This window comes from Antechinus flavipes, chromosome 3 (assembly GCF_016432865.1).
Source record: "Antechinus flavipes isolate AdamAnt ecotype Samford, QLD, Australia chromosome 3, AdamAnt_v2, whole genome shotgun sequence".
NCBI classification, from domain to species: Eukaryota; Metazoa; Chordata; class Mammalia; order Dasyuromorphia; family Dasyuridae; genus Antechinus; species Antechinus flavipes.
In genome coordinates this window covers 410,837,761-410,851,316 of record NC_067400.1, presented here as the reverse complement: position 1 = coordinate 410,851,316, position 13,556 = coordinate 410,837,761, and the positions used below count along the sequence as shown (strand labels likewise).

The following is a 13,556-nucleotide window of genomic DNA, read 5'->3' as shown; positions in this document are numbered from 1 at the left end:
AAATGCTTTCGTCCTTGTAAAGAAGCTCTATCCTCATTCTACCCATCATACTTTAACCTTCCTAGCCTCCAGTTCAGTTTTCTAAATATATAGTCCACCAGAATTCCAATATGATTATCTCACTTCCTTGAGTCTTGTTACTACCCCTCAGAGCCTGGCAGGTCACTAATAACATAAAAAGACAAAAGGCATTATGCTAGGCCACTCTGCTAAATGCTAGTTACATAAGCAAATCACTAAAATCTGAAGTAACTTAGAGCCAGGGGATTCTTCAACTGACAATCAACTGATATAAAAAAGGTATTAGCAATCCCTCTTGTCATCACCAGGGCTAAGATGCTCCATTTCCAGACAGAACAATCAACTATTTGCTAAAAATAGTGGGGAGAACCTAGAGTATTAATTGTATAATATATTCTTCAAATACACTATAAGTATATTAAGTACTCAGATTCAGGTACATAAGAATTTTGGCATCTGAAAATATGGGAAGATATTGATGCATTCCAAAACAATCATTACAGGCAAACTTTTAAAATAATAATTCAGAATAAGATGGGGACAGGCTATAGAATAAACAGGTGAGAAATAAAAGGAAAAGCTAAGGTTCTTTGCCTCACTACGGAAGTTTTACTACTCTCCATTCCTTTCCAGGAATGATCACCCTTAATTTGAACCTAATCTGGGAATTATTTCATTGCTATTTCATTGTTATCCTATTCTGTATGGTCACCATACTGGCCTTAGCATATTTCATGTAGTAATAATCATTCTTCTCGGACCTACCCTCCTAAATTTCAGGTATAATTAACTACTCTAGGAAAAAGTTCTGAACTATTTCTATACCACACTCCTCTCTGTTTAGGAAATTTTCCTATCATTCTGAAGCAATCTCCTGTTGACCAATTCAATTTCAGTATTTATTAAGGGACTTCTATGTAAAGGCAATGTGGTAAATTACTGTGTTAAGAACACAAAGGGGAAAAAAAAAGTCAAAGGTTTCCAAGAAGTTTGAATTTGGGTGGGAAGAAGGAGGAAACATGTATATAGATAAGTAAATATAAAAGAATATGATTACGGAGAGAACACTACACAAGGTAGGGATCAGGAAGCAGGAATGGAGAAATAAGAAAAGTTTTAATGTTACAGACACATGAGCAGATCATTAAGGAAATTAAAGATTCTAAGAGGCACATATAAGAATGGAGTGCCCATTCTGGATTCACAAGTTTTATTTTTTGAAAGTTTTATCTGAGGTACCATTTCATACCTCTCAGATTGGTTAAAATAACAGGAAAAGATAATGATAAATGTTAGAGGGAATGTAGGAATACTGGGACACGGATACATTGTTAGTAAAGTTGTGAACTGATCCAACCATTCTGAAGAGCAATTTGGATCTATGCCCAAAGGACTATAAAACTGTGCATACCCTCTGATCCAACAATGTCTCTTAGTGAGCTTGTATCCCAAAGAGATCATAAAAAGGGAAAAGGACTCACAAGTATAAAAATGTTTGTAGCAGCTCTTTTTGTAGTGTCAAGGAACTGGAAACTGGGTAGATGCCCATCAGTTTGGGAGTGGCTGACTAAGTTATGATATATGAATGCAATGGATTATTCTTGTTCTACAAGAAATGATGAACAGAGTGATTTCAGAAAAACCTGTAAAGACCTAAATGAATTGATGCTAAGTGAAATTAAGTAGAGCCAAGATAACATATACAGCAAACAAGATTATGTGATGATCAACTGTGATGGACTGGGCTCTTTTCAACAATGAGGTGATTCAAGGCAATTCCAACAGACTTGTGATGGAGAGCCATCTGCATCCAGAAAGAGGATTATGGAAACTGAATGTAAATTACAACATATTTTCACCTTCGTTGTTGCTGTTTGCTTGCTTTTTTTTTCTTTTGATCTGATTTTTCTTGTGCAACATGATAAATATGGAAATATGTTTAGAAGAACTGCACATGTTTAACCTATACTGAATTGCTTGCTGTCTAAGAGATGGGCATTTGGGAATGGAGGGAGAAAAATTTGCATACAAGGTTTTGCATAGGTCAATGTTAAAAACTATCTTTGCATGTATTTTGAAAAATAAAAGAAAGTAGAAGTTTTAATGCTTATGTCATGTTGAAATACCAAAAGCATACAGATGTTAAGGGGAAAAAAGGCCTTTTTTCCAAAGAGCAAATAGTCACTAAACTCACTGTATAATTTCCTAAAGACAATCCAGTCCTCTCTTTTCCTGGGCCTAGCTAATTATCCAAGAGTAAGTTTTCTAGATGCATTGATCAGTTCTAGGAAGTATCTATACAACTGCACAAAAATCTGGACTAGTATTCTATAACATTTTAGTTTTAAGCATACATTCCTATCCCCAGTATACTGGTATGTGTATGTGAAATTTAAGAGAGTGTGTGTTTATATGTTTACATATAAATATAAATATATATATGGAGAGAGAGAGAGAGAAATATATATCTATATATAGAGAGAGAGAGCATATATCACCAGTGTTCAGTCGTGTCTGATTCTGTGACCCTACCAGAGGGGTCTTTTACTTCTTTCTCTACCTTTTTTTACAGATGAGGAACTGAGATAAAAAGGGTTAGGAGCTTTCCCAGAATCACACAGCTAGTATGTATCTGAGGCCACATTTGAATTCAAAAAACAAGTCTCCCTGAGTTCAGGTCCAGCACTCTATCCACTATATCACCTACATGCCCTATCCCTGATATATTTACATTTAAATAACTTATGTGTATATTATGTACATTATGTAAAATTTTAAAAGAATGAAATAAATATGAAAACTACATTATTGATAGCTTTAAAATATATCTGCTCTCACTAAAATGTTATCAAAATTTTATTGATGCTATTAATAATATTTTAGCAACATCAATATGATCGAATATGTTTTAACAATTTTAGGGAAAATTATCACTACATATACCAAATAAATAAGTATAAATAGTGAAGCTTAAAGTCCCAAAAATGTTTAGAATAACAATAGCTTACAATTACATAAGACTTCAAGGTTTATAAAGTGCTGAAACATTTTATTTTATTTGTTATTCACTATGGCCTAGGTGGTACCAGTGTTTCTAATTTACACATAGAATCTAAAGTTCAGAAATTAAATGAATTGCTCAAGATCAAAAAGCTAATAAACATCCTCCCTGCAATACAAACTTAAATTTTCTGATCAGTTTTAAATTTTTTATTTTTAATTTATGGATTAAAACAAGCATTTCAACAACATATTGCAGTTTTTTTTAAAAAACTGCAAATAAAACTGCAAATCAATTGTGTACAATTTGCTATTTCTTTTAAATCATACATTATTTTCTCTTCTTCCTGCCACCCACCCTTGAGATGGCTACCACTATACACAAATAAGTGGTGTGTATAATTATACAAATACATATATATGTAAAAGTATTCTGCACATACTTTTATTTCTCAATTCTTTCTCTCAATACAATGTTTTTTCTCCTACTCCCTCACAGAACACCAAGTTCTTGGATGTAATTTAATATCAGTTAAGATTTTCTTAAATATATGAATACTTGAGAAAGAAAGTATTTTGTCATCAAAATAAATCATAAAAGATCTAAAATGTCAAGAATATAAATTCATAAAAGTCATTGTTATTGATAAAATATAAACTTACCTCAAAGCCAAGTCTATCTTTCTCCTTCCAAAAACAAAAATGTGTAACTTTCTTATCCCAAAATTCATCTGGTTTTACTACACAAACAAGTGATACCTCAGCTGGAACAACATTCTGCAAAGTACATTGAAAAGGAAATTTCAAATTACACATTTAGAGTAATATAAAAGCAAAAGAAGACTAAGAGAGAAAAACATTATCTCTAATATTACTATAATCAAGTACACTTGTGTGTGACATAAGACAAGTCAATAATGGAATTAATATCACCTTTTTGAAAAAGTATAAACTTAATATAATATTGGCAAAATTCCAAACTCCCAAACATACCCATGATAAAAAAATAAAAATTCATAGTGTTTAACAAAAACTTCACAAACCTAACTGATTCAGCAATGTCGAGTCAATTGTTTTGGATTTTATTACTCTTTCAACTAAAGTAATGAAGAGATAGTAAGGTAAAACCCAAATTCCTAATAGTTTAGAAGTTTTACATTTTGTAACATGGGCTTTTCATGGCATAATAAAACATAAATTTCCCAAAAGTATTAGTGTAATACTTATGCATCTTTTTAAATCAAACAGACAGAAGTTCTTTAGAACAAGTAAATTCAAACAATTACAGAAGCATTTCCATTTTTTACAATTATTTCTCATGTAATAAAATTCACTTTTTCAGAATATAAAATGCACTAACTTTTAAGAAACATATTTACAAAAAGAAAATAATTACAATAGAAATTATTTTGGGCTAATATGCCACTACCTCCCACTGCACTGTCACATTAAGGCATACTGAACATACAATGCATTAAAACCATTGTCATTTTCAAATTCTCCAGGGATGCCTTGTACTCTAAAGTTGATTTTTTCAAGTAAAAATGTAATATTTATCCACATTATACTTCATCTTACCTAGACTCAACTCTTCATCATCCAAAATGTTAACTATCCTCCCTAGCTTCACTTTACTTATAATTTTTAGACAAGCATGCCTTTCATATCCTTATACAATCACTGGTAAAAATGTTGAACTGTATAAGGTTGAGAACACTGCTAAAGGGTACTCTATTAGATACTTTCCTCCAATTGATCCATTAATTAATTAATATTTGCCCTAATTATTTAGACAGTACCTAACAGTACCACTATCATGTCTTCTATATCCACTCTCCTTGTGAGAAAAGCACAAGAAATTTTGTGGATAGGTGATGGATCAAAGATTGTTCCTCTCAGAAAAGAAACTGAGAGCTAGATCACTCATTAATTGTCCTTATGTTTTTTAATGATCACTGATTAGAATTTGGTTGAAAATATAACTCTTTCAGCTATAGTAGAGCTCAAATGCAATGAAGGAAAATATCCTAGGAAATAGTTAGTTGGTATAATAAATCTGACTCATAGTTAATGTTTAAGTTAAAAATATTTTCAGTTACAAGGATGCCAGTTCTATTATTCCCAATTAAATTCTAATCATTAGAACACGAAGAATAACCTTATAGAGAAAAGGAATTAATCAATTCCTATTAAAAATAGAATAAATGGACTTTTTCTTAAAATAATCAGTAGCATCTATTCAAAACCATCAGTAAGCATCATATGTAGTGGGGACAAATTGCAACCATTCCCAATAAGATCAGGAGTGAAACAAGGTTGCCCACTATCACTGTTACTATTTAATATTGTATTAGAAATGCTAGCTTTGGCAATAAAAGTTGAGAAAGAGATTAAAGGAATAAGAATATGCAATGAGGAAACCAAATTGTCATTCTTTGCTGATGATATGATGGTATACTTAGAGAACCCCAGAGATTCTACTAAAAAATTATTGGAGAAAAGGACTTTACTTTTGTTGTCTAACATAAAAGGAATAGCTCTGGTCAATTTATGGCAGGAGAGGAGGAAAGGTAGCAGGTATGAAAGCAATTGTACTTATGGGTCAGGTTGAACTAAGAGAAGACTTATAGTAAAAAAAAAAAAAAAAAAATGTCAGTCTACCTGCTTTCAAGTTCATTTCATGTTTTATAGACATTCCAAATTTCCAGATCAATGGTCCAATCCCTCTGATCCAATCCCCTCATCTTAATTTAAGTGACTTGCTTGGGATTAGAGTCAGATTAACAGTATCTTCATATTAAGTGCAGAATATAAAGCTCATCTTCTTTAAGAAATAACTGTAAATTCTACTACTCTACAGAACCTTGAAAGAACTTCCAAACGATTCTGAAATTCAATTAAAAATTTTGATCAAGAGTTTCACAGCTTTTCATCAGCTATCCCCAAGTCTGGGTCCAACTAGTGGCATTCCCAGCTGTTCTCCAAAGTCCTGCTTTCCAAGGAAGCTCCCCCTCATAAAGAGGTTTTTCCCTTACACATCCAGACCTTTTCCAGTTTCATAACTCATTTAAGAATTTGCCCTTTCTTCAAGAACTTTTTCAAAACAAATCCCTTGCCCCAGCACATGCTTGTCAATCATTCTTTCCACCCTGCTTACCTACATTGTGTCCCTTTCTCATTTATAAGCTCCCTAAGAAATGGAGAAACTATATACACTCCCTTCACCAATTCTTACAAAGTTTTTTATGTACAAAATAGCATGTTGAGGATGGGGGGGAGGGGTGTGCAACAAAGATATACTAGATGTGGTTCCTGCTCTGCAGTTTAAATTTCCTCCCTTTGTAGTTCCTTACAGGACCTAATAAAATACAATGCTTAGTATAAATGCTATTTGTCATAAGCAAAAGTGAAGAAGGAACCAAAGTTAAATAATCTTTCTTGAGTCTAATTAGCTTAGAAATACAACTCTCCTCATAAAACTCTTGACTATTTAAACATATTTTCTTAGAAGAAAATGTCACCCAAAAGCAATATACATTAAATACAGATTTACAATTCCTCATTTTTATTTAATTTTTAAAAAAAAGTTTAAATCTATTTTTGTAATGATAATTATATCCCATAGAAACTCAACAACCCACAAAGTTATATGAACATTCTAGAGAACCATCATTTTTTTAAAGTTCATAGAATGTTTGGTCACGGAATCTAGGCCTTGTAAATGAGCTAGGGAATTCTTATTGGCTTGCTTCTTTTCCATTGAAATAATTCAACTATTACAATGTTTCAGTACATTGACTAGCAGCTGCAAGACAAAACAATTTACTCATATAGCAGAAAATTCAATTTACCTGTAACATTAAGACAACTGTTTTTACCACATTCCACTGTGACTTTCTGCCATCCACTATCACAGTAAATCCTCTAGCCTTACACTTCTCACTGAAATAAAAAAACAAATAAAACATAAGTATAAAAATAAGCTTCAGATGATATTTTAAAGAGAACTATATTTCAAAATATAAATTATGCAAAATGCAGCTTTAAAGCTTCTTGAACACAAGAAGCAATCTGATTTGATCTAAATTACAATAGATTAATTTCCTTTGTAGTATCATCTCGGTTTACCAAGGGAATGATCTCCCTACTTCAGATTAAATTTCATAAGTCACAAACTAAATTAGGCAATAAAAATATCAAGACAGAAAGAAAACCCACTGTTCCAGGCAAAAGCCAAAGAATCAAAATAATTGGCTCTAGTTTTAGTTTGAATTACAGTGTCTTCATCTGTAAAATGGTAGCCTTATATTAAACAGGGAATTCGGTAAAATAGAATATATACTCTACCTTCTACTCTTCAGAAATATAATTTCAACATGGCATAAAATAGACAAGAAATGAAGGCTGAATTTGGCAGGAAATAAATGAAAATTGTGTTACCAAATGCCCCTCTTACATAGCATTAAACAAGTAATGGATAGGTACTATATCATCTTTGTACTTCATCATGTTAATTTAGTGCCAGTAACAGTGTTGCATTTGCTAGAAAAAAGTTCTTAATGATATAACAGAGAAAGGCAAAGTTTATATCAAGTCAAATGAGAAAAGATCCCAAAGAAAACAGAAAATCTTACTACAGTCAATCAACTACTAAACACCACCTATGCCAAGAAAAATAGCAGTTTTGAAATATAAGAGTTTTACTAACAGCCTAATTGTACTTTTTTTTTTAATGCCATCTGTTATTCTGCTTAGTAATTTTTAAAAAAGCAGTATGTTTTTCCAGGAAACAGTAACCTTCTAAATGGTATCTTATTGAGAGTGAAGCAACATTATGCAGTGAACAGAAAACTGATCTTAATGTTCAGAGGATATGAGTTCAAATTCTGCCTCATATAAATACTGGCTGAATGATTCTAATCACTTAACTTCTCAGTATTAACTTTCTAAGACTATCAAGTGACAAGAAGATAATCTACAATAAGAGAGAGAATTTCTACATCAGGGAATTAGTTCCCTGACAATGAAATCACAGGTCAAGCCACATTTCCCTAAACTAATGAAAGATTTAATAAAGGACCAAAAATGTTTGATTAATATTGTGTTTATATATCAGAATACAATCCATCAATTCTTCTCAAAATGGGTTTTTAATACTTTTGTACTTAAAAATGTTATTGTTACCTTTTGTTTTTATGCCACCTTTACTTTCAAACATATCCTCCTCCCTTTCTTCCTACCTAGTAAGCCATCCCTTATGAATTAAAAAACGGTGGGAGAGTGGAAAGTATTCAGTAAAACTAACCAACACATCAACCAACACTGATAGCACCTACATTATTCCCTATCTATATATCCTGAACACTAGAAATATAAAAAAGTCAAGTGCAATTTTTATCTCTTGTTATTTATTTCATAATAGTAAATGGTTTTGCTGTTCTCTCCAATTCACAATTACCATCACTGAGTATGCTGCTGTCCTAACTTTACTTGCTTCTTTCTAATTTAGTTCATGTCTTTCTAAGTTTCTTGAAATTCTTCACAATCATCCTAAAGTACACTTGATTCCATTAGATTCCATTCACATAATACAATCAGTCCAGCCATTCTCCTGTGTATAAGCATCTATTTTGTTTTCAGTTGTTTCCACAAAAAGTGCTACTGTTAATATTCTGCAATCTTACTGTTTTTTATCTCTTTGGAATATCTGCCTATTAAGTGGGATTTCTGAGTCAAAGGGCATGGCTATCTTAGTTAACATTTAGCATGATTCCAAACCTTTCCAGAATGGATGGCTCAATTCACAATCCTGCCTACTACCTTTATTTAAAACAAAACAAAGCAAGAAAAAAGACACTTTTGTCAAAGTTCCTCAAAATTTAAATTACTGGTTTATTTTCATAGTGACTTTGACTTAATCTTGTATTAAAGAAAGTTCTGAATAAATTAACTCCAGGAATTTTTTTCCTGAAAAAAAAATCATACAATTAAGTATGGTTATAATTTTAATCTTGAGGAAAGAAACTACTTTACTATACTATCTCCTGAAGCTGCTGTAGTAAATTAAATTTTAATACATAAACCTAACACAAAGTCTTATTTTCTTTTTTCTATTTATTAGGAAAAATAGTTTTTTTCTTTCAAAAATGTAATATGAAGCATTTAGTTAACATATTTTAAGTTAATTTATACTTTAGGATTACAAAAATAATAAAGTTAGCATCTATAGTAAAAGGCATGAATAATTCTAAAACTATCATTTACTAAAAGTTTTATCAAACTGTGCATACCCTTTGATGCAGTAAAGTCTCTATTGGGCCTGTATCTCAAAGAGATCTCAAAAAAGGGAAAAACACACATATGTGTAAAAATGGTTGTAGCAACTCTTTTTGTAGTAGCCATGTCTCCTAGTTTTGAATATCTTTGGATTTGTATGCTATACTCCATTACTACCCAGTTCTTAAAAGAATTGCTAAAATTATATAAACAGAAAAGGATAAGGAACATTCCTAAAAGAATAAAGAATCTTATGAGTTACAGAATCTATTTTATAACTTCCCTTGTAGAGCAAATAACTCTTTCATAATATAAATTTAACAATTCTTAATTGATCTGTTGTATAATCTGACTTTTATTACAGTTTTTTCAAACCTTTAAATCACCAAGACATATTTTATCCTGCTAGAGAGAACAGGTAAGATCCTGGATTTATACTTCAAAAGTAAAATTTATTTTATCAGTATTTAAATAAATATACTAAAGTTGGGAAAAATGACACCTTTAAAGTCACCTTGGAATGCTGAGAAGATAGTCCAAAGTAACACTCAACTCATCCATATTTGTCTGTTCAAGGCATAATGGAATGGTCAGAATGAGGCCACTTCGTCTGTCCTTTCCTCCTGGAAAAAAAAAAAAATTGCATGATCTTAGCTTAATTGACACTATAACACTATGCAAATAATTAATATCTAGAAACAAAAAAAGCAATTACATTTCCAATCTGTTTTGATAGTTTTTCCTTCCTTTTTGAGGGTGGGGAGATAGGAGAAAGAATGGGTATGGTTATGAAGAATCCTTAATATAGGAAGACCATCGGTCATGCAGATCAGGAAGTACATATAGTTAAAGAGAGTTGACTGGACAAGTAAAGTGATTTACCCGTATTGAAACAATCAGTCAGACGCCAGACTTGAATCCACATCATCATGTGGATTTCATGGCTGGCTCTCTATCTAGTACAACTTTTCATGGCAGCTTAGAAGAGTTTAAAAAATTTAAATACTTTTTGACAAAGCAAATATGAATTAACAACTGAAAGTACTAAAATAAAAACAAACTAAATCCATTCCCTAATCATGTAGAAAAGAACTAGAAAACTAGAAAAACTGTTTCCAAGAAATTGGGAATTTTTTTTTTCCATTTTGCCTTTGAATGTTCAGCTTCTAGATCCTATATTGTAGGTAGGTATTTAGTAACTGTCTTTTATCAATTCAACTAACATTTACCATGTACCTATTATTTATAAGGTACTCTAAGAACTTCCAATCTACTAAAGGATATAATATGTACATATGTAAATAAATGTAAAGTACAAACAAAATAATATAAAGTAATTTTAAGAAAGTGAAAATGGTGAGAACTGGGAGTGGGATTAAAAAAAGATTTAAATAAAAATCAAATTATTTTGAGAAAGCTAGGAATTCAATTAATGTAACTTACAAGAAAGGAATGCATTCAAGAAATGGGCAACCAACCATACCCAGATAAGGAGATAAATGTCCAAAGAGCACAAGGAGCAAATCAATTTGACTGTAACAGAGTTCTTGGAGAGGAGTAATATGAAATGAAATGAAAAGTGGGGAGTGAAACTGTGAAGAACTTCAAACACTCTAGGGTATGGGTTTTTAAAACTTTTTTCCTAGACTAAAGAATCTCTCAATCTCTCTCAATGCCACAGTTCAGCTTGTCCTTCTCTGCCTTCTCTAACAAATTCACTCTATTACTAAATTTAGATAAATATATGACAAAGAATATCTATTGCTAAATTTTAATATACTTTGGGATGGATACCCCCATAAAGCTTTTATATCAATGTCTAGGATATAAACTACAGGTGAATAAATTGATCCCAGAAAGGAGAAAAGTAGTCTGGGATTTCTTTGGAAAACTTCAAAATTCCTTAACTGACCCCAACTTTTCACTAACATGATTATAAAATAGAGTTCATACATCAATATAATGGAACATAAAAGCACACTAAAATTGATGAATATAAGAAATTTTGAAAAGCATAGGAATGCTTATCATAAAATGATGCAGAATTAAATAGGACCAGTAAAAACAATATATAGAATGATTGAAAAAATTTAAGTGGGAAGAACAACAAAACAAACAAAAACAAATATGAAATTATGAGGAAGAATGACTCCTGAGAAGATATACTGAGTTAACATATATCTATACAAGTTCTTATCCTTCTTCTAGTCCCCAGTAAAATAAAATAAATTCTTACAATATTCATTTCCAACAAAATACATCTCCATATTAGCCATGTCTAAATATAATGTGTCTCATTCTTAATCTTCTTTCTAGCTAGTGTGCATGGTATGATTCATCTTCAGGTCTCTGGAATCCCGATTTGTCATTTCAATACTCAGAATTATAAAGTCTCTCAAAGTTGTTTTTCTCTATAATGTTGTCATTGTATAAATTATTCCTTTATTTTTGGTCACTTCAATCTACATTATAGAGATTTTCTTAGTTTTCTCTGAGTCTATTGCATTATTTCCAATGGCATAACAACTGTCTACTACATTCATACACTACAGTAGGTTATGCCATTCTCCAACAGGTGGACACTTTCTTATTCTCCACTTTGGGGTTACTTCTCACTTTTTTTGATTTCTTAAAGGTACAGATCAAGGAGGGGTTATGAACAGCTTACCAACTGTCCTTTTGTGCACAGCTACAAACTGCTTTGCAGAATGGATGGTATAAGCTCTACCAACAATGGACTGGTGTTTGTGTTTTCCTGCAGTCTCTCCACCATTTTACAAATCTCTTCTTTTGTCATTTTTTGCCAATCTGATGGGTTTGAGGTGAAACCTCAGGATTAATTTGCATTTCTTTAATTATTGGCAATTTGAAACTTTTCTTCAATAGGACTATTTCTTCCTTTGAAACTCTTTGATACTCTATTTGATACTCTTTTTGATACTCTTTGAAAATCTATTAGAATAGTGCTTAGTATTATAAACTTGAATTAAATTCTCATATATCTGAGATGTGAAAATTTTATCAAAGAAGTTTGATGCAAAAAATTTATACAGTAGAGAAATCTGGAATTATGCCCAAAAGTCTATAAAACTGTGCAGCAGTCTTGCTACTGGGCTTGTATTCCAAAGAGATCATAAAAAAGGAAAGACCCAAGTGTACAAAAAATGTTTGTAGCAGCTCTTTTTGTAGTATCAAGAAAATAGAAATTGAATGAATGTTCATCAACTGAGGAATGACTGATTAAGTTGTAGTATATGAATGTGATGGAATATAACTGTTCTATAAGAAATGATGAGCATGCGGTTTTCAGAGAAGCCTGGAAACTGATGCTAAGTGAAAATGAGCAGAACCAAGAGAACATTGTACACAGTATTAACAATAATAACATTATGTAATGATCAACTGTGATGGACTTGGCTTTTCTCAACAATGTAGTGATTCAAGGCAATTCCAATAGACTTGCGATGGAAAATGCCATCCCCGCATCCAGAGAGAGAATGATGGATACTGAATATAAATCAAAGCACGGTAGTTTCACCATTTTGTTGTTTGTTTGTTTTCTTTCTCATATTTTTTCCCTTTTGCCCTGATTTTTCTTATACAACATGACAAATATAGGAAAATATTTTAAAGGATTTGCATATATTTAACCTATATCAGATTTCTTGCTATGTTGGGCAGAGGGGAAGGGAAAAAATTGTAAACAAAATCTACAAAAATGAATATTGAAAACTATCTTTACATGTAAGTAGAAGAAAATACTATTGAGAAATATTAACAATAGATTAAAAAATAAAGTCATCTAATTACTAACTTCCCTTTTAATTTTAACTGCATTTCTATATGCAAAAACTTTCCAATTCTACATAATCAAAATAATTCATCTTATTTTCTGAGATTTTTCTATTGCTTGTTTAGTTATGAGTTCTTCCTTTATCTTTGCATCTTTTTTATATATCACCTCTTTATATCATGCATCAATTTGGAGTTTATCTTGGTATACAGTATGAGGCATTTGAATATATTCATTTTCTGTCAAACTGTTTTCTGGTTTTCCCTGTAATTTTTGTCAACTATTACATCCACAGTAATTGGAGACCTTTCAATTTATCAAACACTAGTCCTAAGTTATCAAACACTATACACTGCTTCTGTACATTGTGTACTTAAAGTATTCTATTGGTTAGCATTTTAATTTTTAACCTAGTATCATCATTTTAATAATTGCTGCTATGTTGAAATATGGTATTTTTCACTGT

The 13,556-nt window shown here is 31.3% G+C and overlaps 1 protein-coding gene across 1 annotated transcript in view; it reads right to left on the bottom strand.

Annotated features, from left to right (window-relative positions):
• The window catches only part of SESTD1 (SEC14 and spectrin domain containing 1), a 105,932-nt gene that overhangs the window by 51,059 nt on the left and 41,317 nt on the right, over positions 1 to 13,556 (bottom strand). Inside the window, exons 4-6 of the mRNA XM_051986118.1 lie at positions 9,812 to 9,920; positions 6,873 to 6,963; positions 3,685 to 3,798 (exon numbers count right to left, since the gene is read on the bottom strand). Of these exons, the coding sequence (XP_051842078.1) occupies positions 3,685 to 3,798; positions 6,873 to 6,963; positions 9,812 to 9,920 (314 nt within the window). The remainder of the gene's footprint in view (positions 1 to 3,684; positions 3,799 to 6,872; positions 6,964 to 9,811; positions 9,921 to 13,556) is intronic.